The 27,087-nt window shown below is 50.6% G+C and overlaps 1 protein-coding gene across 1 annotated transcript in view; it reads right to left on the bottom strand.

The window, feature by feature from the left end:
• The window catches only part of IL6R (interleukin 6 receptor), a gene marked incomplete at its 5' end in the record, with an annotated part of 40,969 nt that extends 13,882 nt beyond the window's left edge, over positions 1-27,087 (bottom strand). The window contains 7 exon segments of the mRNA XM_014589729.2: positions 4,634-4,700; positions 5,921-5,967; positions 18,003-18,144; positions 18,596-18,762; positions 19,339-19,520; positions 23,184-23,307; positions 26,901-27,087. Coding sequence (XP_014445215.1) covers positions 4,634-4,700; positions 5,921-5,967; positions 18,003-18,144; positions 18,596-18,762; positions 19,339-19,520; positions 23,184-23,307; positions 26,901-27,087 — 916 coding nt within the window.

The following is a 27,087-nucleotide window of genomic DNA, read 5'->3' on the forward strand; positions in this document are numbered from 1 at the left end:
CAGCGTGGCTGGAGGCGTGTGTAGGGTGGGGGATGGAGGGGGGCTAGAAGGCTGTGCTAGGGCTACCCACAGAGACTCAGAGACCTTGTTAGGGCTTTAGCTTTTACTCCGGGGGAGTTGGTGTTAAGCCAGCAAGAGCTTGTGTTCCAAGGGTCACTCTGGGTGCTGGCTGGAAAGGTCTGTTGGGAGTTAAGATTAGAAGATGGTATGGCCTGGCAGGTGGTGTGGTAGTTAAGGGCGCTGAACTCCCACATGGTCAACCACAGTTTGAGTCCCAGACCTGGCAGCTTGCTTTCTCCCTTCCCCCACCCCTCTCTCTCACTTACTCACTCTGTCCCTCTTTGATCAAATTAATAAGTAAATAAATAAATAAAGTTAAATACGATAATTAAAAAAAAGATTAGAAGATGGTAAGGGTCAGGAGGGCGTGGTGGTTTAGGGCGTTGGACTCCCTCATGGCCGACCATGATTCGAGTCCTGGACCTGGTGGCTTGCTTTTTCCCTTGCCCTGCCCCCGTCCCTTTCTGGTCAACTTGAAGGGAAGGAAGAAAAAGGAAAGGAAAGAGAGAGGGAGGGAGGGAGGGAAGAAAGTTAAATAAAATAATTCTTTAAAAAAACAAAAGGAGATGGCAGACCAGTTGGCACCCCTGAAGGGCCTGCAGGATGAGAGACAGCCACGGCTGTACCAGGTGTTGGCATTGAAGGAGCTGAGACGTGGTCAGATTCTAAACGTATGCCAAGGTGCACTTGGCAGGGCCTGCTGAGGGACTGGCCATGCAATGAGGGGCAGGCGAGTGGCAAGCCTGGTCCCCTCACATGAGCAAGGCAGCAAATGTGGGGCCGGTTCCTGGGAAGGGGAAGCTGGACACAGAGTTGGGTGGAGATGTGGGGAGGCATTAAGCGTTCTCTTCTAGACGGGTTCACTCTGAGATCTCTAGTAGGCGCATGAGAAGACGGGCCAATGAGGCAGGTGCACACATGAGTCCAAGTCTTGGTGGAAAGGTCAGAATGGGAATATATATTTGCATGCGGTCAGCCCATAGTTGCTTTTAAAAACATGGGCTGAGGGACAGCGGATGGCCTAACAGTTACATCGGTGGACTCCCACGAAGTTAAATGTGCTTCTAGTCCCAGACTTGGTGGCTTCAAATCCACACCGTGAGCATGTGCGTGCGTGCCCAGGATCCTGAGAGGAGAATGGACGGGAAGGGACTGCAGCATGGCCATCCCCCCTGGGGGTGATTTCCCACTTTTTGTCTCTCTGTCTCTCTGACTAGCACATGCACCCTATAGTAAAAACCTCCCTCAAAAAACTAAAAAATAAAAAAATATAAAAACAATTAAAAAAAACAACAAACAAAACATGGGGCTGGATGTGACCACCAGGAAGGGTGGGTAGAGAAGTCTTGGGGGCCGTGAGCTTTTTGTGATCCCACAGCTGGAAAGGCTCTGCCCTCTCTAAACTCCACTTTGCTTTATCCACGCCTCCCTCCTGGCCCCTCTCGCACTCTGCTCCGGTACAGACACTAGTTCACTCTTTGCCAGGCCTGTCCCCTCACACACTCTGGAGCTGCCTTGAGAACAGGGTGGGTTGACTGTCCCGAGTCCCAGCTGTGCAGACTTAGCCCCAGCTACTTGGCCGGCCCCCTGTAGGCACTGCGCCTCGGGCGGGCTTTGAGCTGGGGTGGGGCAGCCTAGGCAGCCAGCACCAGGTGCAGCAGGAACCTGTCTGGGGCCAAGGGCTCCGCCAGAATGCCCAAGAGCCATTAGATGGGGCTGGTCCGCTGCCGAACCTCTGGACCCCATGCGCCCCGCACACCTAGTCAAACAGAGGCCTATAATCTTTCTTCATTCGACCGTTGGTAAATCTTCCTGTTTCTGCAGGTATAGGTCATCAGAACATGGAACTGAAGGGCCCCCAAAACAAAGAGTCTCCTCACATGGAAATCCCATTCTACTTCGGACTCCAGCAATTACGTGCGTAATACACTCGTTGGTGTCAGGGGCCGACGGTGAAATAATCCACTGGTTTTCTCACTCTTCTCAGGGCCCCCTCACTGTGCCTTAGCTAACAACGGCAACTTCAACACACCGAGGGACAGACACCGTAGTTAGAGCGTCTGCCTGCTCCTCTGCCAATCTGTCCAAAGTAGAAAGAACTTCCTACAAAGACAAGTTATGTGTCCCTCAGACCACAGGAATACAAAAATATGCAGTTCTTACCTGGGAGGGTTGTGGCATTCACATAATCTCTGGGGAAAACGTTATCGTGGTCATCAGTGGCAGGTCCCTACAAGAGACAGCACCGCCGTGAGCCCAGTTCTGTGGAGTCCACCATCACTCATGCCCAGTTCTGGCGCCACCTCCTTCTCAGAGCCCTGCCCCTGATCCACCCAAGGCATGCCTTTCTCAGCTCAGGAGCCTCTTGGTAACTGACTTTGTCACCCTCCAACATTTTCACTATTGTTTATTTGAGAGGAGGTCTCCAAAAAGTTCATGGAAAATGCACATTATGAAAAATCTATGCATAGATTTCGAAACATTTACACCAGGATAAGCTTGTATTTTAATTCCACTTTTCTGTGAGCCTTTGCAGCTGCCTCATAAGGCATGCATCCACCCCTTGCCTGTTCAAGGTGGGGATTTCTTCCCATCTGCCTCTCCACCAAAAGTTGAAGGGCACAACCCATGCTCAGAGGAGAAAGCTCCGTGGACACAGAAGCAGCCGTTGTCACTAGGGGTCCAGGGCCAGGTCCCAGGCACCAGCACTTACTGGGAAAAGGATAGGCTGGAATCCTGGCTCCTCTCCTCCTGGCTATATGACCGTGGGCAAATTCCTTAGCCCATGTGAGCTTCCATCTGCTCCCTTGAAGGGTTACCATGAAAATCAAATGAAATAGCAGATGCAAGGCTCAGAGTTCAGTGGGGTGCAGCCCATCCCCGGCCAGTGCAGTTTCCCTAGAATAGCTGTGTTGGGAGCTCCTTGGCCCCGTGGCAAAGGCTTCACCTGCAGCTATTCCTCAGTGCCACACAGTCCTGCTGGAACACAGGTAAGCTTCAGGAGCCCAGGCCCCCTCCCTGGGCTGCCCATTCCAGGAGGGGCTGAGCCTCTAGCTTAGCATTCAAGGAATTAAGGACCACGGGAGAAGATGGAGTTGGATGGAAAATTGGATTACTCGGGAATTTGTTAAGCAGCTTGAGAGGTAATCCTCTTTGCAGCAAATTATGACACCAGAAGGCCACAAGGGAGGGACTCAGATGAACTGAATCCCCCTCTCGAGCTAAGCCATTGTAGCTCAGAGATGATAGGGCAGCCACTAGACAGGACAGCGCTGCATGCCAGGCCAGCACCACTCCACACGATAGAGCCCCGGGACCAGAGCTCAGCCATGACCCCCCTCAGAGGCCTGAACAGGGCAGCGAACTCTCCAGAGTTCAGATTTCCTGCCAGCCTATGCTCTTAACCACTAGAGCTGTGGTCTCACCCTTTTTATCAGAACTCGAGCTCACCTCTGTGAATAGGGACCACTCAGCCTCAGCTTGAACACTCCCGGATTCTGCGGATAGAAGGAAGGATCATTACTAGGTGTATGGACTCTCATAACGATCCAGATGACGGGCTCCAGAAACAGAATAAAGTTCATATAGTGTTGTTTATTTATTTATTTAAGAGAGATTTTTTTGCTATAGGGCACATACACTCAATGGAGAGACTGAGAGATAGAAAACAAAAAAATCCCCCCCCCCCCAAGTATTTAAACAACAAACAAAACATGGGGCTGGATGTGACCACCAGGAAGGGTGGGTAGAGAAGTCTTGGGGGCCGTGAGCTTTTTGTGATCCCACAGCTGGAAAGGCTCTGCCCTCTCTAAACTCCACTTTGCTTTATCCACGCCTCCCTCCTGGCCCCTCTCGCACTCTGCTCCGGTACAGACACTAGTTCACTCTTTGCCAGGCCTGTCCCCTCACACACTCTGGAGCTGCCTTGAGAACAGGGTGGGTTGACTGTCCCGAGTCCCAGCTGTGCAGACTTAGCCCCAGCTACTTGGCCGGCCCCCTGTAGGCACTGTGCCTCGGGCGGGCTTTGAGCTGGGGTGGGGCAGCCTAGGCAGCCAGCACCAGGTGCAGCAGGAACCTGTCTGGGGCCAAGGGCTCCGCCAGAATGCCCAAGAGCCATTAGATGGGGCTGGTCCGCTGCCGAACCTCTGGACCCCATGCGCCCCGCACACCTAGTCAAACAGAGGCCTATAATCTTTCTTCATTCGACCGTTGGTAAATCTTCCTGTTTCTGCAGGTATAGGTCATCAGAACATGGAACTGAAGGGCCCCCAAAACAAAGAGTCTCCTCACATGGAAATCCCATTCTACTTCGGACTCCAGCAATTACGTGCGTAATACACTCGTTGGTGTCAGGGGCCGACGGTGAAATAATCCACTGGTTTTCTCACTCTTCTCAGGGCCCCCTCACTGTGCCTTAGCTAACAACGGCAACTTCAACACACCGAGGGACAGACACCGTAGTTAGAGCGTCTGCCTGCTCCTCTGCCAATCTGTCCAAAGTAGAAAGAACTTCCTACAAAGACAAGTTATGTGTCCCTCAGACCACAGGAATACAAAAATATGCAGTTCTTACCTGGGAGGGTTGTGGCATTCACATAATCTCTGGGGAAAACGTTATCGTGGTCATCAGTGGCAGGTCCCTACAAGAGACAGCACCGCCGTGAGCCCGGTTCTGTGGAGTCCACCATCACTCATGCCCAGTTCTGGCGCCACCTCCTTCTCAGAGCCCTGCCCCTGATCCACCCAAGGCATGCCTTTCTCAGCTCAGGAGCCTCTTGGTAACTGACTTTGTCACCCTCCAACATTTTCACTATTGTTTATTTGAGAGGAGGTCTCCAAAAAGTTCATGGAAAATGCACATTATGAAAAATCTATGCATAGATTTCGAAACATTTACACCAGGATAAGCTTGTATTTTAATTCCACTTTTCTGTGAGCCTTTGCAGCTGCCTCATAAGGCATGCATCCACCCCTTGCCTGTTCAAGGTGGGGATTTCTTCCCATCTGCCTCTCCACCAAAAGTTGAAGGGCACAACCCATGCTCAGAGGAGAAAGCTCCGTGGACACAGAAGCAGCCGTTGTCACTAGGGGTCCAGGGCCAGGTCCCAGGCACCAGCACTTACTGGGAAAAGGATAGGCTGGAATCCTGGCTCCTCTCCTCCTGGCTATATGACCGTGGGCAAATTCCTTAGCCCATGTGAGCTTCCATCTGCTCCCTTGAAGGGTTACCATGAAAATCAAATGAAATAGCAGATGCAAGGCTCAGAGTTCAGTGGGGTGCAGCCCATCCCCGGCCAGTGCAGTTTCCCTAGAATAGCTGTGTTGGGAGCTCCTTGGCCCCGTGGCAAAGGCTTCACCTGCAGCTATTCCTCAGTGCCACACAGTCCTGCTGGAACACAGGTAAGCTTCAGGAGCCCAGGCCCCCTCCCTGGGCTGCCCATTCCAGGAGGGGCTGAGCCTCTAGCTTAGCATTCAAGGAATTAAGGACCACGGGAGAAGATGGAGTTGGATGGAAAATTGGATTACTCGGGAATTTGTTAAGCAGCTTGAGAGGTAATCCTCTTTGCAGCAAATTATGACACCAGAAGGCCACAAGGGAGGGACTCAGATGAACTGAATCCCCCTCTCGAGCTAAGCCATTGTAGCTCAGAGATGATAGGGCAGCCACTAGACAGGACAGCGCTGCATGCCAGGCCAGCACCACTCCACACGATAGAGCCCCGGGACCAGAGCTCAGCCATGACCCCCCTCAGAGGCCTGAACAGGGCAGCGAACTCTCCAGAGTTCAGATTTCCTGCCAGCCTATGCTCTTAACCACTAGAGCTGTGGTCTCACCCTTTTTATCAGAACTCGAGCTCACCTCTGTGAATAGGGACCACTCAGCCTCAGCTTGAACACTCCCGGATTCTGCGGATAGAAGGAAGGATCATTATTAGGTGTATGGACCCTCATAACGATCCAGATGGTGGGCTCCAGAAACAGAACTGAGAGATAGAAAACAAAAAAATCACCCCCCCCCCAAGTATTTGGCCACACCACAATCCCTTCTCCTCTCAGGATTTTGGGCACTCATGCACATATGCCTGGCATGAATTTGAAGCCACCAGGTCTGGGACTCAAACTGTGGTTGACCATGTGGAGTCCAGTGATGTAACCATTATGCCATCTGCTGGTCACCATATAGTGTTATTTAAATGAGCATGATGCTGGAAATAAACAACTGTCTAACCCTAAAGGACCAGCTAGATCAATTACGACATGGCCATATAATTTGAGAGCCTTTCAAGGCCTTTCAAAATAGCCTAGAAAAATGTTGAAGACATGATATGTTATATGATAATGCAACCACAAGGAAAAAAATCCAGATAGTTTGATCCAAAATTTCTAAAGAAACATATTTCTATCAGGACCCACAGGTGGCATGGTGGTTAAGGCACTAGACTCCCGCATGGCTGACCACAGTTTGAGTACCGGCCCTGACGGCTTGAAAATCACACCAGATGCATGTGCATGCATACCTCAAATCTCAGGAGCAGAATCAAAGACAAGGGATTACAGGGATTATGGCATGGCCATCCCCCTGTATGGTTTCTCACTTTTCCTCTCATTGTCTCCCAGGGCATGGTTTCTCACTTTTCCTCTCATTGTCTCCCTCTGGTGAGCACACATGCCCTATGACAAAAACCTTAAAAAAAAAAAAAAAAGAAAGAAAGAAAGAAAGAAAGAGAGAGAGAAAGAAAAAAAGAAAGAAAAAGAAAAAAAGATTCATTTATGTCATTATTTATTTTATATTATATTCTATTGTATAGTAGATGCACACACAAGAAGAAATGTTAGAATTCACACCACCAGATCTAAGCACTCTTAACATTTTAATTTCCTTCTTTGTACCTCTTTGCAATAAAAAAAAATTAATATAAACAGCAAAGGTTGGAGCCAACCTCATAGCCTAGTGACTCTAAGAGAGTGGTTAACCCATGGATCACAGTTCTACGAATCACGGTTCTAACGCCGGCTCCAGCAGCTTGCAGAACACTCTGGGCATGTGTGCATGCATTCCCAGAATCCTGACAGGATGGAGAAATGGCGCTACAAATGAAGTGATTGTGGCATGGCTCATTTGGGGTGATTTCTTCCTCTTGCTCTGTCACTGTTTGGCAAGGGCACATGTACTCTGGCAATAAACAAGGAAAAAGGAAAGAAAAACATTTTCATCTGCCTGGGTGAGTTTAGTAGAGTTTGCAAAAGAGGGTTATAGACCTTGCATCCTATTGAGGCTCCTCCCCCTCCATGGGAACAGTGAAGAAACAGCCAAGGCAAGAGGAGGCCAAGGATCAAAGGGAGAGCCCTGACTCCAGGCTAGCTTCAGCGGCAAATGTGAGCCCAAGGGACCAGAGGCTGAACCATGACAAGCAATGGGGAATGCTCTGGACTTTAAAATATTTTGTCGTCTCATGATTTTTTCATCAAGAAGTTAAAAATACACCAGAGGCCCAGTGCAGTGGTGCAGGCGGTAGGGTGCTGCTATGTGATTCTAGAGTCACGAGGCGGCCTGGGTTCAGATCCCAGGTGGACCTGAGCACTTTGGGTGGGTGCAGGAAGCTGTAGGGAGATCGCAATGTGGGAAAACAGTTAGGGGGCTCTCTTTTGCATGTGAAGTAAATACACACATACTTTGTTTTAAAATTAAGATTAAAAAAAACTACCAGGAACACTGGCAGTTGGCATAAAGGCTATGTTGCTGGACTCCCATGTAGTCAACTGTGGTTTGAGGCCTGGACCCGGGGGCTTAAACTCACACTGGGCGCGTGTGTGTGCGTGCCCAAGATCCGGAGAGGAGGAGAATGGAGAAGGGATTGCGGCGTGGCCATCCCCCTGGGGGATGATTTCTCACTTTCTGTCTCTCTGTCTCTGTCTTTCTGGTGAGCACATGTGCTCTATAGCAAAAACCTCTTAAAAAAGAAAAACTACTAGGAACATTAATAGCAGTTGCTACTATATGTTTTCCCTATATTAATATTTCTAAGTTTTATACAAATTATAAATATATATATATATATATATACACACATACTTTTTTTTTAATTGTTAGAGGGTGAATGTACTAATGAAAGAGAGACAGAGAAATAGAGAGAGGGAGAAAGCACCCCCTCAATGAGGCATGGTCACTGCACAACCCTTTCTCCTCCGTTTCTCTGTCTATCAGGATTTGGGGCATGCACACGTGCCTAGTGTGTTTTTCAAACCATCAGGGCCAGGAAAAGAAAGAAATTAAAAAAAAAAAAAGCACCCCCCAACAGCACATGGTCACACCACAATCCCTCCTCCATTTCTCCATTCTTCTTTTTTTTTTGGAGAGTTTTTTGCTATAGGGCGTGTGGGCTTGCCAGAAAGACAGAAAGCGAGAACCCCCCCCCTGCCCAGGGGTGATGGCCACACCACAATCCCTTCTCCTCCTTTCTCCTCTCCGGGATCTTGGGCACGCACACACGCACACGCGCCCAGCGTGAGTTTAAGCCAGTGGGTCCGGGACTTGAACTGTGGTCGACTACATGGGAGTGCAGCAACATAGTCATTACACTAACTGCTGGTCCCTCCATTTCCCCATTGGACTTGAGGCATGCACATGCATCTGGCGCATTTCTCAAGTTGTTGGCCTCGAACTATAGTCCACTATATGGGATCTAATTTTTTTTCCTTGCCAGAGAGAGAGAAAAAAGAGAGACGAGGGAGAGAGAGAAAAGGGAGAAAGAGAGAGAAAGAGAGGGAAAGTGAGAAATCACTCCCCAGAGGAAAAACAGTGACGCTGGCATTTATTCCCTGCTCACCACGTCCCCTTTCTCCATTCTCCTCTTGGGACTTTGGGCACACACACACGCATGTGCTCAATGTGTTTCTTCAAGCCCCCGAGTCTGGGACTTGAAGTGTCCTGCATCCTGAGGTTGTGCCTGTCCTCATTCTGAGGGTTAAAGCATCCTTTCTTTTATGATATAGCGGGGATGGTAAGTGGCTGTAATTTTTTTAAACTTGTTTAATGTTATGTCATTGTTTAGCAAAATTTAAAGTTGGCAACCTTATTTGGTCCCTAGCATTCTTTCTGAAATTTAACAAACCCACAAAATTCCCAAGTCTAGGATCCTCTGAGCTATGCACAGAGGTCGGGTGGGATAGTCAAGAGGATGTGGGGGGAGAGATCCCAAGGGGAGCAGCGAAGAGAGAGCAGCGTGCACCTTGCAAAGACAAGGCCCAAGGCGAGGGACACATGCACGAAGGTGCCCAGCCACGTGCAGCGGAGGCCAAGAGGCACTTGAGGGTGGGCCAGGTCTGAGGGAGAGGTCTATGGGGCAGCCTGAGAAGGCCCTCACACCAAGCTCAGGAACCTGAACTTCATCCAGGAACAGGAGGAGGCGGGCTTGTGACTTAGGGGGCTGCCTGGAGCCAGGGTGCGGGGAGCCCAGGTGCCAAAGGCAGGAGACTAGCTGGGAGGCTGACTGTAAGATCCTGTCAAGATGGGGCGGGAGCAGGTGATGTCCAGTTGGGTATCTTGGTTCCGGGCGCAGTAGCTGGGGGGTGTCGACGGAGTCCTTCGCTGAACGGGGAGGCATGGAGGGATGGTGACGTGCTGGGTTTGGGTCATGCTGTGTTGTGCAAGGAGGAGGACCCCGCAGAGGTCTGAGTGGTGGAGACATTATGCCAAGGAGACACAGGACAAATATTAGGTCGTCAGGAAAGCCATGACTTGTTTGTTCTTTTTTTAAGCGGTGATTTTTTTTTTAGAATTATTTTGATTTATTACTATTGGAACTTGATTAGAGAGAGAGAGAGAAAGTGAGAAAGCAAGCTGCCAGGTCCAGGGCTCGAACCGCAGTCAGCCATGTGGGAGCCCAATGCCTCAACCACCACACCACAGGCTGGTCCCCATGATGTATTTTTTTTTTTTCTATGCAAAAAATGAGTCATGACTTTCCCGACCACCCAATAGTGACCCACAGGGAAAGGTTCCTGACTCCTGTCAAGAGTCCCTGAGTATCCTGGGCTTCTGTGTGCCCCTGGTCAGGGCCACACTGGGGGTGCATCTCTCTTTCACCATCTCCGTCTCACTCAGCCATGGAAGAAAGAGATAAACTTAAACAAACAGGAAGAGTACTGCTGGCATTTATTCCCCGCTCACCACGTGCCAGGCTCTGGGCTAACCACGTTTCGCCTTGCAGCCTGTGAGGCAGGTGTTCTGGTTTTGGGGTTTTTCAAGGCAGGTATTATCATCCCCGCTACACAAATAAGCAAACTAAGGCTCGGTTAGGTACTTCCCCAAGGTCACACTAGGGAGGGGCAGGGCCCACAAGGAGACCAGTCTGCCCAAAGCCAAGGCCAGGGCTCTGCACCAAGTAGCAGGTGACAGTGACAGCGGAAGCAGCTGAGGCACCCGCTGCAATGGGGTGTGAAGAGCTGCAGAGAACCGCACCAGGGGAAATGCAGGAGCAAACGGGGTCTCCAGAACTGGGGACCCAGGTGCTCCTGAACCTGCAGAACGCCCCACACAAATGAACTCCCCCAGAGCGGGATGGCCAAAGGGTTTGAGAAGACAATGTGTATTTGTAGGAATCTAAGCTGGGGGACCCAGCCTGCCTGGAGGATCCCCAGCCCTGGGCTCAAGACACCCCCTATTGTGCAAAAGCCCCTCCACCAGCAGGTATGAATCCTACTCGTGGGGAATGTGAGGGGGTTCAAGGTATTTGTGAAAACATTGCCCTATTATGTCTAGGGGGCTTTTCCAGGCATGTTGTCCCCAGCTCGCTTTGAAAAGGGGCTCGTGGGACGCTCAGACTCCACGTTGGTGTAATCTGGGAGAACTGCTCGGCACAGCTGTGGACCAGCTGCTCGGTCCGCGGTCGCCACTGCTCCCTGAGGTCAGGACGCCAGCTGTGTTCCTGCCCAGACATCAATGGCACGTGCTCCAGGAGCCACTCCCACAGGTGCTGCCAGCAGTGGCCTGGCCCTGCCACTGACGCCAGGCTCCAAGATGGCCGACTCTGGGGTCCCAGGCTTCAGTCTGTGTGCAGGCCAGGACCCCGCCTCAAAGGGTAGCACATAGTGAAGTCCCAGCTCCTAATCCCGCCTGCCCACCCTCCACTCCCATACAACCCTCCGAGGCCAGCCTCCACCTGGCCCACTCCGCCGTCCCCACCACACGTCAGCATCGCTCGTTACTAGGGAAATACAGACCAAACCCGCAGTGAGGCAACGCGCCATGACCAGGAGGTTGGCTCTTGCCCCAAATTGGAAAATAACAATTGTCAGTCAGGATGTGGGGGAATCAGAGCCATGGACCCTGTGATGTGAACGTAAAATGGCACAGTTGCTGTACAGCATGGTGGTTCCTCAAAAAATTAAAAATAGAATTACTAGGTGATGCAACATCTCCATTTCTGGATGTATACGCTAAAGAGGTGAAAGTGGGGCTCAAAGCGATGCGTGTGCACCTGTCCTCAGCAGCAAGATGGCAGGCCATAACCAACAGGGAAGCAACGCGAGTGCCCTCGACAGATGGAGGAGCAAAATATGGTTTCTCTATAAAACGGAATAGTATTCAGCCTTGAAAAAGAAGGCCATTCCGAGGCTAGTAGGTGGTGTGGTGGTTAAGGCACTAGACTCCCACATGACCTACTGTGGATCGAGTCCTGGACCTGGCAACTTGCTTTGTTGCTTTTCTTCTCTCTCTTTCTATTTCTCTCTGGTGAGTACATGTGCTCTATAGCAAAATTAAAAACAAATAATTCTTAAAAAAAGAAAGAAGAAGAAATTCTGACATGTCACAGTATCCATGAATCTTGAAAACATCATGCCAAGTGAAAAAAGCCAGTCACCATAGGAAAAACCCTGCATGCTCTCACTGATTTAGAATACCCAGAACAGTGACCAGCAGTTAGCATAATGGCTATGTCGCTGGACTCCCATGTAGTTGACTGCGGTTCAAGTCCCGGACCTGGTGGCTTAAACCCATGCTGGGCACGCGTGCGTGCGTGCCCAAGATCCCAAGAGGAGAATGGAGGAGAAGGGATTGTGGCATGGCCATCCCCTCTGGGGGGGTGATTTCTCGCTTTCTGTCTCTCTGTCTCTGTCTTTCTGGCATGCGTATGCGCCCTATGGCAAAAACTTCTCAAAAAAACCCAAAAAAACTTTAACAGTCAAACTCTCAGCCATCCAAAGTGGACTGATGGTTGTCAGGGACTGGGGGAGGGGCGGGTGAATGGAGAGCGTAGTTGAAGGATACAGAGTCCGCCTTGCAAGATGAAGTTCTGGAGAGAGTGGTAGCAATGGTTACACAGCGACATGAAAGTTCTGAGTGCCACAGCTGTGCACACTTCATAGCTAAAACCCGGCCACACTGTGCTGGGCTCACAGGAAAGGTTCTGAGTTTGTGTCCCCAGGCCTCCCCTACATGCTGGGCACACACGTGCCTATGATCTGGGCTGGCTGGAGCTGGGGGGTATGAGCCATGGTGTGAGGACCCTGCTGGGGGTGACTCACTGACTCTCTCTCTCTCAGAATAGATGAATAAATGGCTCAAAAAATAGTTAAGGAGCCAGCAAGTGGCATAGTGGTTATGGTGCTGGACTCCCACATAGCTGACCACGGTTCAAGTCCCGGACCTGGAGGCTTAAAATCACAAGAGACATGTGCACATGCGCTTGCACAAGTGTGCGTGTGTGTGTGTGTGTGTGTGTACAAAATCCCAGGACAATGGAGGAAAAGTGACTGTAACGTGGCCATCTCCCCTGGTGACTTCTCACTTTCCCACTCACTGTCTCTCTCAAGTGAGTGCATGTGCCCTATCACAAAAACCTTTAAAAAATAGTTAAAATGGTCAATTTTATGTTATATAAATCTTACCACAATTAAAAAAAAAAATTGAGAGTTTTTTTCCTATAGGGCACATGGGCTTGCCAAAGAGACAAAAAGTGAGAAATCACCCCCAAGAGGCGGATGGCCACGCCGCAATCCCTTCTCCATTCTCCTCTCGGGATTTTGAGCACGCACGCACTCGCACCCACCACGTTTTAACCTGCCAGGTCTGGGTCTCAAAACGCCACGTTTTAACCTGCCAGGTTTGGGTCTCAAACGTTATCAACTACATGGGAGTCCAGTGACATAACCACTACGCCTTTTGCTGGTCCTGACAATTTAAAATGTTTAAAAAGAAGAAACTCAGGACCAGTCGATGGTGTCATGGTTATGTTGCTGGGCTCCCATGTAGTAATCCATGGTTCAAGACCTGGACCATGCGGCTTAAACTCATGCGTGGCCATCCCCCCAGGGGGTGATTGCTTACTTTCTTTCTGTCTCTTCCTGTCTCTCTGGCAAGTACATATGCCCTATAGTAAAAAATCTCTCTAAAAAAAAAAAAAAAAGAAAGAAAAAGAAGAAATTCTCTAGCAAAACGGGATCTCTTTTAAGAAACCTTGATTGCAATGATCTGAACTAAGCAGCTGGGATAAAAGGTAACACCGGTGTTGGCCTGCACTGGAACATCTCCTGTCTGGAACGACGCTGAAACTCCTTCTCTCCCCTTGCAGAGGTGCCCAAGCAGATGCTCAGCGTCCAGGTAATAAGCGTGCTGTGGCTTCTCAGTGCACGTGTGCACACCAGGGAATGCATGCAGGCCAGCGCCTCCCACCCATAGGAGCTCCGAGTATGGAGGAGTCGGTCTTCCCAAGTAGCCCCGCCCCTTCTTCCACAGGTCTCCAGGGGACCCATGCTCATGAGAGAGGGCCCAATGAAGCTGTCCCCTCTCTCGAAGCAGCGAAGACCTGGCCTGCATTTGCTATCTCACCCCCCCCACCCAGGATGCTGCTGTAACCCCACGCCCACGCCTCTGGCTCTCCCAGGGCAGGAAAGACAAAGTCAAGAGGGAGGAAGGGCCATCACATCGCGCCATCCGACCGGGGCCAGGCAGCCTGTGTGTAAATCTTTCTCTTGGACCAGGGCTGGGAGAACGTGGCGGGGGTGGGAAGGGGACAATTGATGTCATTTCTATCTTTTCTTTTTATCCACGTGAGCTCCGTAAATGGGTGTCATTTTTTTGTTTTGTTTTTACTATTGAGCATGTGCATCAGAGACAGAGAAAGAGAAAGAGAGAGAGAAACCCAGGGGGATGACCACATCCCAGCCCCCTCTCCTCCAGCCTCCTCTCAGGAGTTTGGGCACACACGCATACATGCCCAGTGTGCTTTTCAAGCCACAGGGTCTGGGACTTGAACCGCATAGTTGGCCACACAGGATCCAGCTGCCTTTACCTCCATGCCACCTACTGGTCCAATAAGCGAGTATCTTATTCTTTCCTTTTAATTGCCAAGTATTTAAGAAAGATTCATTTAGTTCAACTATGCCACAGGGCTAAAGAGATTTCATCTCAAAGTGAGCACTGAAAGCCATTTTACAATAAGACCACGGGGACCACGACAGGGACAGCAGCAAGGGGCCGTCAGCTCTCTGTCTCCAGGAGCAGCCAGACAGAGGCTGGGTGACCATTTCTGGGCTGTGGTCAGGGAGAGTCCTGTGTTTTAGGTCTGCTAAATCCTAGTCTTTCACAATGGATAATGTCTCAACTACTTTAACAGAAAAAAAAAAAAACTCATAAGCGTGATTGCTTACTTTCTTTCTGTCTCTTCCTGTCTCTCTGGCAAGTACATATGCCCTATAGTAAAAAATCTCTCTAAAAAAAAAAAAAAAAGAAAGAAAAAGAAGAAATTCTCTAGCAAAACGGGATCTCTTTTAAGAAACCTTGATTGCAATGATCTGAACTAAGCAGCTGGGATAAAAGGTAACACCGGTGTTGGCCTGCACTGGAACATCTCCTGTCTGGAACGACGCTGAAACTCCTTCTCTCCCCTTGCAGAGGTGCCCAAGCAGATGCTCAGCGTCCAGGTAATAAGCGTGCTGTGGCTTCTCAGTGCACGTGTGCACACCAGGGAATGCATGCAGGCCAGCGCCTCCCACCCATAGGAGCTCCGAGTATGGAGGAGTCGGTCTTCCCAAGTAGCCCCGCCCCTTCTTCCACAGGTCTCCAGGGGACCCATGCTCATGAGAGAGGGCCCAATGAAGCTGTCCCCTCTCTCGAAGCAGCGAAGACCTGGCCTGCATTTGCTATCTCACCCCCCCCACCCAGGATGCTGCTGTAACCCCACGCCCACGCCTCTGGCTCTCCCAGGGCAGGAAAGACAAAGTCAAGAGGGAGGAAGGGCCATCACATCGCGCCATCCGACCGGGGCCAGGCAGCCTGTGTGTAAATCTTTCTCTTGGACCAGGGCTGGGAGAACGTGGCGGGGGTGGGAAGGGGACAATTGATGTCATTTCTATCTTTTCTTTTTATCCACGTGAGCTCCGTAAATGGGTGTCATTTTTTTGTTTTGTTTTTACTATTGAGCATGTGCATCAGAGACAGAGAAAGAGAAAGAGAGAGAGAAACCCAGGGGGATGACCACATCCCAGCCCCCTCTCCTCCAGCCTCCTCTCAGGAGTTTGGGCACACACGCATACATGCCCAGTGTGCTTTTCAAGCCACAGGGTCTGGGACTTGAACCGCATAGTTGGCCACACAGGATCCAGCTGCCTTTACCTCCATGCCACCTACTGGTCCAATAAGCGAGTATCTTATTCTTTCCTTTTAATTGCCAAGTATTTAAGAAAGATTCATTTAGTTCAACTATGCCACAGGGCTAAAGAGATTTCATCTCAAAGTGAGCACTGAAAGCCATTTTACAATAAGACCACGGGGACCACGACAGGGACAGCAGCAAGGGGCCGTCAGCTCTCTGTCTCCAGGAGCAGCCAGACAGAGGCTGGGTGACCATTTCTGGGCTGTGGTCAGGGAGAGTCCTGTGTTTTAGGTCTGCTAAATCCTAGTCTTTCACAATGGATAATGTCTCAACTACTTTAACAGAAAAAAAAAAAAAACTCATAAGCGTGTTTAGAGTTAAGATGGACACCAACAGAACTAGAAATGGGGGCCAGACGGTGGTGTAGGGGTGAAATGTAACACTAGGCCAGGCTGACCCAGGCAGGAAGGCTCCAGGTTCACGTCCTCAGACCCCTGAGTCTGCCAGGTACGGAGTGTGCATCCAGGCTGGCCGAGGCTGGGGTGGACGTGGCATCAAGGCCCTGCTGCGGGGTGCTGCCTGTCTGTCTCTGTTTCTTTTGCTCATGGGAGAAAGAAAGGGACCAACAAAAGATGAGGAAGAACTGGACATGAAAGAATCAAGCACTTTCCTCTGGGAAGTCAGGCTAGAAATGGGAAGGACCTGCTTGGTATCATAAGCCCTTCTTTTCTTTGCCATGGGAATGTACAATTTTTTTTTAATTAAAAAATAAACATTTCTTTGCCATGGAAATGTACAATTTTTTTTTAATTAAAAAATAAAATTCACAAAATAAGCAATTTATGAATCAGGCCAGCAGGTGGTGTGCTGGATCCCACATGGCCGACTGTACAGTCAGAGTCCTGGACCCACTGGTTTGAAAATCATGCCAGGCACATGTGCACACATGCCCCGAATCCCAAGAGACTAGATAAGAAAGGATTGCAGTGTGGCTGCCCCCCCAGGTGGGGGGTTCTCACTTTCACTCTCACTTCCTCTTTCTGTCTCTCTCTGGCAAGCACAGATGCTCTGTGGGCAAGAAACAAAACAACAACAACAACAAAACAATCAAGTAGTTACTAAATAACACGGTTCCAAAACATATTTGATAATATGGGGAATGCTTACAGTACCATACATATATAAATACATACACACATACAAGTATATAAATACACGGACACACACACCTAAGTGCACCTAGAAAAACAGTAGCACAAACAGGAGGGCCCCGCTGCGTAGCCTGGAGCACGTGAGAGGCCCGGGTTAGGTTCTTGGACAAGCTTAACAGGCCCAGTATGTAGCACACATCTGCAATCCTGGCTAACTGGGAGGCTGAGGGAGGAGCTCAGGATACAGACTGATGCTGTCAAATATACCTCTCTCGGGAAGAGCGCTTGGCGTAATGGCTATGTCGCTGGACTCCCATGTAGTTGACCGCGGTTCGAGTTCTGGACCCGGTGGCTTAAACTCTCTCAGGGCGCGTGTGTGTGCATGCCCAAGATCCAGAGAGGAGAATGGAGGAGGAGGGATTGTGGCGTGGCCATCCCCCCTGGGGGGTAATTTCTCGCTTTCTGTCTCTCTGTCTCTCTCTGTCTTTCCGGCGAGTGCACGCACCCTATAGCAAGAAACTCTCATATATATATACATATATATATACACACATATATATATACACACATACATACATACACACACACACACACATATATATATATATATATATACCTTCTTAAAAGTAATGATAATAAGGCAACTAGCTAGGTGACATGGTGGTTAAGGTAACTGGATCCCACATGGCCGACTGCACAGTTCAAGTCCCAGATCCAGCAGCTTGAAAAACACTGTGTGTGTGTGTGTTTGTACCCAGAATCCCAAGGGGAGAATGAAGGTGGCACTATAGAGTGGCCATTCCCCTCAGGGGGCAGGTTCTCATTCTCTCACTTTCCTCTGGCAAGCGCACACACCCTATAACAAAAAAACCTAAATAAATAGTATTAGCGATGGTCATAGATTAAACGTGGCCATAATTCTCTGCAGCAATCCCAATCTGGTTGTAGAGTCGGGGCTGCTCTGTCTGGGGTGAACCGGCCACTACCAGCACCCACCGTCAGACCTGTGAGAAGCCCCTGGACCACCGATACCCGATGGCGGCTGCACTGGTCACTCAGCACAGGCAGAAGAGCCACCGGCTGCCTTGTTTTCCAGACCTTGAGCAGATATGTGGTTGCCATTTGAAGCCACTCGTTTGAGGGTGACTTGTCACATAGCAGATAAGTGCCTCCCCCACTCTGGCCACCACAGTACCTGCCCAGGGGACGCCGGTGACCTCTGTGCTCCAGCCGCTCCACATGCCGTTTCCAAACTCCTCCTGGGCCCGAAGCTGCACCGTGTGCTTGGTGCCGCTCCAGGCGTCGCGGACGACGTAGTAATGCTGATGGGTCTTGACCTGGGGACAGGAGGCACAGGGACTTGGGGCGGGGCTGGGTGCTGGGGCTTAGCTCCACAGGAGGCGCTCCCTGGGCTGGCCAGGGCTGAGAGCGGAAGGCACTGCCCTCCGGCCCGACACGGGCTGAAGCTGCAAGTCACCCCCCACACACCAGGACCCAGCGAGCCAGGACCCCGAGGCACTTAAAGCTCTGAGGTGCATCTCTCCCACGGGCACTCTCTCACCTTCCGGGCAGGCCGGTGAAGAGGAGACCGTCCTTGTTACGATTAGCCTCATTTCATACCAGAGACAACCAGGGCCCGGAAGGTTAAAATCTTACCAGAGACCATGCAGGGTCTTGTTGCAAAGCGGGGCCTAGAACCCACTTTTTTCTTTTCGGTATTCTTTCTATCACCCCAGAGTATGCCGGGAGGTAGAGCCCTTTCTGTACAGAAGTAAAAGATGAACTTACCATCAGTCTGGTGAACGTCGTGGCGTGCTCAGCCCGGTACCGGAGCTCAAACCGCAGTTTATAGAAAAACGAGTTCCAGGTGTGGGGGTATTTCCAGGTGATAAGGAGCTTGTGAGGGTTCCTGGCCACGGCGAAGATCGTGACGTTGGCCGGTGGGTCGGGCTTCACTGTGGGGAAAAGGGCATGGTTCTGATGCAGCCGCAAACGCAGGGCAGGGGAGTGGCCCCCAAAGGTGTCCCAGACCCCACCTAGGCAGGACCCCCAGCCCAGCCCCAGACCACTCCCCGTGCACATTTTTTTTTTTTTGAGAGGTTTTTGCTATAGGGCACGTGCACTCGCCAGACAGACAGAGAGAGACAGAGAGACAGAAAGCAAGAAATCACTCCCCAGGGGGGATGGCCACGCCGCAATCCCTTCTCCTCTATTCTCCTCTCAGGATCTTGGGCACGCACGCACACACGCCGGCGTAATTTTTAAGCCACCTGGTCCGGGACTCGAACCATGGTCGACTACATGGGAGTCCAGGGACATAGCCATTACTCTAACTGCTGGTCCCACCCCTGTGCACATCTTGACGGGGCCCTTGCCCATCAGTCAGACCCCTCGGTAGGCAATGCCCCAAGGCACCATCTCGCCAGAGCCCTCCACCACTTTTTCTCTGCCCCCACCCCCACGAGAAGCCAGAAAGAAGGATTTGATCCAAAGGAAAGGGAACGGCTGGAGGGCTGCAAGAGCTTACATACAGATTTCATCGATCTCAAACGTGTGGGGCTCGCTGGCCTTGCTCCCCACGGAGTTGGCGACACACAGGGACACTGAGTAGAAAGAGCTGTCTGCCTCGCGGACCTCCAGCTGGCAGGAGAACTGCTGGGCCTCCTGGACGTACGGGCAGGGCTCCTGGAAGTCTTTCAGATAGCCGTCCTGACTGTGGGCACAGAACGGGGTGGGGTTTACTCAGGGGGGAGAAGGGCAGGTACAGGGTTAGACTCCCAGATGCTGAGGTCTAATCTCAGGCTTTGAATTCCAGCTCCAGACTTAAGAACTTTCTCTTAAATTAATTAATTTATGTATTTTAATTTGACCAGAGAGGGTTAGAGTTGGGAGGAGGAGTGAGAAAGCAAGCCCCCAGGTCTGGGACTCGAACCATGATTGGCCATGTGGGAGTCCAGTGCCCTTAACCACCACGTCACCTGCCAGCCCCATTTAAGAACTCCTTTTAAACGATTTTTTAAAGTCTTTATTTCTTCCATGAGAGAGAGGGGGGCTCCCAACAAGGTCTTCATGCCTCAACCCATCCCCAGCCTCAGCCAACCCGGCTCGCACACAAGCATGCTCAGGAAGGTTCTGGACACAAACCCAGGCCCTCCTAGGGGCTTGTAGCTGCACCATCACCTGCCCTCACACTGAGTAGCTCTTACTACTCTTTAGGCACTTTGAGCAAATGATTCAACCTGAGTCTATTTTCACTTTTTGAAACGGGAATGTTCGTAGTACCTACCTCACAGGAATTCTGTTAGGATTAATTGAAAATTGATTAATTAATTTTAAATATATATACATATATAGATATGTATGTATGTATATGACATCTGGCTTAGGGGCCAGCAGGTAGCATGGTGGTTAAGGAGCTAGACTCGCACGTGGATGACCACAGTTTAAATCCCAGACCTGGTGGCTTGTAAATCTCTCTCTCTCTCTCTCTCTCTCTCTCTCTCTCTCTCTCTCTGGTGAGAGCACTTGCTTTCTGGCAAATGAAAATAAGGAGGGGCATGGGAAGTGCAGTTGTAGAGGGCACAGCCAGCTGCTCAGGCAGCAGCTATCTGCTGGGCCCTGACTTCATGCAAGGGCCTGTGCTCTTGACACCATGGTGCATGCACGAATGAGCCGAAAGAGGCCCCACCGCCCTCAGATGACTGGATACCCCGCAGAAATGCCATTCCAGAAGCACAGAGCGCTAGCCGGGCCTGCAGGGAAGTGGGAGCCTTTCTGGCAGGCGAGTCCAGAGGATTCTGGGTAACTGAAAGCATTCGCAGTGAGTCAGACCCCATCCCACCTGGCCTGGAAGTCCCAATAATGTGTGTGAGCATGTGAGGCCACGCAGCCACTCGCCCTGCCACTGGGGCAATGAGTCACAAACCTCTGACTGGAGTTTGAACCCTGGACCAGGGTGGAGTCCCAACTCTTCTCTGAGAAGCCTGCCCCACACTTCCCAGTGGCAGTTGGAGTCTTTCTCCCACCCTCCAGCACCATCCAGGCTTCATCACACCTGACGCTGAGGCGGGGTCAGGGACACCCCCCTCCCCACCTTCCCCCCACAGTGTCCCAGCTCGGGCCCAGTTTTGTGCACCTGTGTGTCTCCCACAGCCCAGGCTGGGACTGACCTCACAGTGCGGTCAAGGAGGGTGCGAATGTGGGCACACCCAGGAGAAAAGGCAGGGCACGCTGCCACCTCTCTCCAAGGGCCTCCTCCCCGCCCCCCCAGCAGACCTAGCATCTGGTGGAGGCTGAGTGGGTATGGGGGGCCCTGAGACCCCACTCCCCTCCCCACGTCACAGGTACTCTGTTAAAGCTATCTTAGCCTCTTCAAAGCAAGGTGCGTGGGAGAAGGACTGGCCCTCCTGTGGCTGGAGGGAGGAGGAGGCCATAAGCCAGACACCTGCTCTCACCTGCTCTCACCTGCTCTTACTGTCCACACCAACGAATAACAATGTAGTTCAAGTGTCAGTAATGAATCAGCCTTCCATGGGTTGGTCTGGGGAGCTGCTGGCCACTGTGTCTGTCCTGTCTAATCCTGTCTGGGGAGGAATGCCTTCTAGGTCTCAGTGTACAGATGGTTCCAACTTCTAAAAAAATATTTATTTAATTAATTGTATATGTTATTATTATTGATTTTTAAAATTTGACCAGAGAGAGAGAGAGAAAGGGAAAGTGAGAAAGCAAGTTGCCAGCTCCGGGACTCAAACCATGGCCAGCCCTGGGGAGACCAGCACCTTAACCATCATACTGCCTGCTGACCCCAAGATGGTCCCAACTTTTGATGTACCTCTATTCCACTTTACAACGAGTGACAGTCTATGCACTCATGTTCTGCCCTCCCCTGTTGGTGCAGCACTCAACGAAGTCCCAGAGATGGTCAACACCATCATCCAACGGGTGTTGTGCTGGATGATTTTGCCCAACCGTAGGCTGACGTAAGGTTCTATCGAAGGTAGGCGAGGATAAGCTATGAAGTTCGGTAGGTCCAGTGTAGTAAGTGCATTTTCGACCAAACGATGGTTTATCGGGGTGGAGCCCTAGCGTGAGTCAGGGAGCACACCTGTTCATCCCAGCCTAGCTTTGGGTGGAGAGGCTTTCTGGCCTCCTTTACTTGGGAGGGGCGTGAGTTCCCAGTCCTAATGGCAACTGTATTATTTGCAGATGGGTAACCTACGCTTTTCTGTGTAGTAGAGACCAGAACTACTGCCAGGGCCCCCTAAGGTCTCTCTGGAGACAGACTCATGGAAGCCAAATCACTCTCTAGAAGTCACTGCTCTGGGGGCCAGCCAGGTGGTGTAGTGGTTAAGGTGGCTGGATTCCACACGGCCAACTGCACAGTTTGAGTCCCAGACCTGACAGCTTGAAAGACACTTCAGGCATGTGTGCGTTCGTGCCCAAAATCTTGAGAGAAGACTGGAGAAGGGAATTTGATGTGGCCAACACCATGAGAGGTGCTCTCTCTCTCTCCCTCTCCAGCAAGAATGCACATCCTTTAAAAATAATAATAAGTCACTGCTCTGATATTGATACTCGGATCAAACTCAATTATAAACATCTGGACTAAGGGCCAGCCCGTGGCATGATGGTTAAGGCATTAAATCCCACATGGTTCAAGTCCCAGACCTGGCAGCCTGAAAAACCAGACACATGTACGTTTGTGCCCCAAATCCCAAGAGGAGCGTGGAAGAGGATTGCGACGTGACCAGCCCCCTGGGGTGCAATTTCTCACTTTCCTTCCTCTGTCTCTCTCCAGAAAGCACACGTGCACTACGGCAAACAAGTCTGGGGGAAAGTCCGGACTGAGGGGAGCTTGACTTGGTGACACTGTGCTTGTTTTCGGCATCTCCTGCTGCGTCAGCACCTGCCATCAGCCCAGGTGCACCCCCCACCCCCACACTGTCCTCTGGTAGGCCCTCGGCCCACCAACTCTTTCTCTCACCTGCCTTTATCATGGAAAAAGCCTGACTTGCCACAGGCCAGGGACACTGATCGTGGGTATTTGCATCTTCCTCAGAGCAATGCCCAAACTTCGGACTTTGAACGGAATCAGACAGACTGGGGTGGGATTCCCAGCAGAACCACTTAGGGCTAGATGACCTTAACCGAGTTAATCAGTCTCTGAAAGAACCGCAGTTTCTCTGTGAGCAAAACAACACCCACTTCCTAGGCTGGCAGTCAAGGCGAGGCAGTTCCAGCACTGTGCCCAGCACAGGGCGAGCTAGGAGTGAGTCTCAGTTCCCTCTCTAACCCCTCCAAAGGAGTTACCCCCACCTCCGCGGGGGCCTCAGGGAGGCTGGGCCGTGGCTCCATTCATCCAGCCCAAGATACTCACAGCTTCCCCCACAGCAGCACCGCCGTGGTGGGCGTGGACGGGGCTCTCTGAGGGCTCCACGCGCACTCAATGCTGCTGATGGGGCTTCTCCGGAAACAGAAGGGCTGGGGCTCCTCGGGAGGAACTGGAAGGAGAGCAGAACAGGGTCTGGGGAGGCAGTGCTGGGGCTCCCTGGGAGCACACCTCACCCCAGGGCAGTATGACCTCCTTTCTTTCTTCCTTTCTTTTTTTTAAAGAAATTATTTGCTATAGGGCACATGCACTTGCTAGAGAGAGACAGAGAGACAGACAGTGAGAAATCACCCCCCAGGGGGGCTGGCCACGGTGCAATCTCTTTTCCTCCATTCTCCTCTGGGGATTTTGAGCGCCCAGCGTGCATTTTAAGCCTCCAGGTCCAGGACTCGACCCTCAGTCAACTGCATAGGAGTCCAGCGACGTAACCATTACAACCTCTGCTGGCCCCATAGCCTCCTTTCTAAGGGGAGCACTTGGCTCAGCACCCCAGCACCCCCCCCCCAGACCTAGCCATGACTCAGGACACGATGGACGAACTCAGTCACTCACTGAGCTAAGTGTGGCTGGAAAGTGAGAGGACGTGGCGGTGCTCACGTCAGGCTGGAAAGCGGATCCTGGGCAGGGGAAGGAGGCGCCCGCGTCTGATGGGGCGTGAGGAGGATCAGAAACAAACTGGGGCTCTGGGGTCACAGAGTCCTGGCTGGTAAGTCCCAACCTCTCTTCAGTTTCCATATCTATAAAATTAACTGCTGATAATATGAGGGGGTCTTCAAAAAGTTTACAGAACCTGTATAATATTTAAAAAAAAATTATGCATGGATTTTTTTTTTCTGAAGGGCTCAGGTACTCACTGGAAAAACAAAAGACAGAAAGAAAGAGAAAGTGAGAAATCACCCCCACACACACACAAGGGGGATACTACACCACAGTTCCTTCTCCTCCATTCTCCTCTCGGGATTTTGGGCAGGCACACACATAAGCCTGACACGATTTTCAAGTTGCTGGGTCTGGGACTTGAACCATGGAGTCGCCCATGTGAGATCCAGCACCTTAACTTCCATGCCACCTGCTGGCCCAGATTTCAAATAATTTTTTGGTACCAAATGAACTTTCTTTTTGTTTTGTGTTTTTTTGTTGTTGTTGTTTTGTTTTGTTTTGTTTTCAGTTTGCTATAGGATACATGCACTCACCAGGGGAAAGAAAAAGAGAAAGTGAGAAATCACCCTGGGGAAAATGGCCACACCACAATCCTTTTTCCTTTAGTCTCCTCTCAAGATTTTGGGCATACACACACGCATGCTCAGAGTGATTTTCAAGCTGTCGGGTCTAGGACTCAACTGTGCCATGGCCATGTGGGACCCGGCTGCCTTAACATCTATACCACCTGCTGGCTCCTGAACTTGGATTTTAATTCCACTTTTCTACAAATTTTTTAAACTTTTCTCAAATAACAATAATTACAGTAATACTTTCCCTTACTGGGTCTTTGGAAAGGTTATATGAGATACAAGGAAGAAAGTGCCTTAGCCTAGGGCTCGGCTAGGGCGTTGGCTCTGCCCAGCCGTCACTTAGAGGTGAGAGGTGAGAAAGCTAAGACTCTGCTAGTTGTTGTTTATTTTTGTTTGTTTGTTTGTTTTTAAGAATTGTTTATTTCAGGACCAGCAGTTGGTGTAATGACTATATTGCTGGACTCCTATGTAGATGACCACGGTTCGAGGACCTGGTGGCTTAAACTCACACCAGGTGCATGTGCATGCGTGCCTAAGATCCCGAGAGGAGAATGGAGGAGAAGGGATTGCGGTGTGGCTATCCCCCCTGGGAGGGGATTTCTCGCTTTCTGTCTCTGTCTGTCTGTCTGGCGAGCACACACGCCCTATAGCAAAAACCTCTCAAAAAAAAAAAAAAAAGAACTATTTATTTAATGTTATTTATTATAACTTTTTTTTTTTCATTTGACCAGAAAGAGAGAGAGAGAGAAAGTGAGAAAGCAAACCCCCAGGTCCAGGACTTGAACCATGGTCAGCTATGTGGGAGTCCAACACCCTAACTACTTTGCCAGTTACCAGCCCTAAGTCTCACTAGTCCTCAATGTAAGAATGACTCATTGGACAGCTCCGAATGTGCTGTGAGCTTTCAGCACACTGTGCTTCCATCTTTGCCATAGCTCTAAGGTGAGATTATAAAATGAACTTTATTTTGCCAAAGAGGAAAGTGAGGGACAGAGAAGTTACGCTACCTGAGAGGATTTTTAAAAGTTCATGGAGGGCCAGCAGGTGGCATGGAGGTTAAGGCAGCTGGATCCCACATGGCCGACTGTGCAGTCTGAGTGCCGGATGTGGTGGTTTGAGAAACACACCAAGCATGCATGCATGCATGGCCAAAATCCAGAGAGAAGAATGGTGGAGAAGGGATTGCAGCATGACCATCCCCCCGGGAGGTGATTTCTCACTTTCCCTTACTCTCTATCTCTCTCTGTCAAGTACACATGCCCTATAGGAGAAACTATTCAAAAAAAAAAAAAAAGGTTATGGAAAATGAAATGCAAGTTTATTTTGCAACAAAAAAATTATAGAGGACTGGCCTGGTAGTATAGTAGTTAGGGCCCACGTGGCCCATCTCAGTTCAAATCCCAGCCCAAGCAGCTTGAAAAACACACTGGGCAAGGGCCCAAAATCCCATCAGGAAAGAGAAATGGAGGAGGAGGGATTGTGGCGTGACCACACCCCACTGGGAGGTGCTCCTCCCTCTCTCTGTCTCTGTCTGTCTCTTGCTCTCTCTGGTGAGTATGCATGCCCTCTGGCAAGAAAATTATTTAAAAATTTTTTCTGAAATTCGGGCCAGCAGGTGGTGGTGGTTAATGTGCTGGATTCCCATGTGACTGACCAGAGTCTGAGCCCCAGACCTGGCAGCTTGCTTTCTCACTTTCCCTCTCTTTTTTTCTCTTCCTGTCTCTATCTGGTAAGTGCACATGCCCTATAGGAAATTTTAAAATAACAGTAATAATAATAAATTAAATTAAACAATTCCTTTTCTTAAAAAAGTCTTTATGCGGGAACCAGCAATTAGCGTAATGGCTATGTCGCTGGACTCCCACGTAGTCGACCGCGGTTTGCGTCCTGGACCTGGTGGCTTAAAACTCACGCCGGGCGCGTGTGCATGCGTGCCCAAGATCCCGAGAGGAGAATGGAGGAGAAGGGATTGCGGTGTGACCATCCCCCCTGGGGGGTGATTTCTCGCTTTCTGTCTCTATGTCTCTCTCTGTCTGTCTGGCGAGCGCACGCGCCCTATAGCAAAAACCTCTCGGAAAAAAGTCTTTATGCAGATTTAAATTTTTTTTAAGTTTGTTTTCTGAAATCCATACATATAGTCTCTTCATAATAGACAATGTCCATGAACTTTTTGAACCACCCCACCCTATATGAAAGATTAGGATTTGAACCCATGCTATTAACCAGTCCACCATAAGCCCTTACTCACAAAGCCAGACAGCCTTTCCCATCAGCCAGATGCCCCCCCTCAGCATTCCCCAGCTTTTGGTTGGTGGACATCAGCAGGCCTTTCCCTGAAATCCTTGGGCCACGGCTAGAACAGGAGCTTAAAGGGCCAAGCAAGGAATCTCCGGGGAATGCGCACGGCCATGTTCTCACTGGCATCGGAGCTGCCCTGGGAGCCGACCCCCAGAACTCCAAAGACACCACTCACCATCCACCAGCAAGCGCACGGTCCCAGCGGGGCGGCCGTCCCTGTAGCATGAGTAGTTTCCAGAGTCGCTGAGCTGCACCGACCTCAGAAGCAGCCTCCTTCCCACGCCAGCCCACCTGCCCCGGTGCGAGCCCCAGACCTGATTCCTGGGCACCCAGGGAACGGTCGCGTTGTCTTCCAACTCTTT

The sequence above is a fragment of the Tupaia chinensis genome, unplaced genomic scaffold, assembly GCF_000334495.1.
Source record: "Tupaia chinensis unplaced genomic scaffold, TupChi_1.0 Scaffold000374_1, whole genome shotgun sequence".
Taxonomy (NCBI): domain Eukaryota; kingdom Metazoa; phylum Chordata; class Mammalia; order Scandentia; family Tupaiidae; genus Tupaia; species Tupaia belangeri.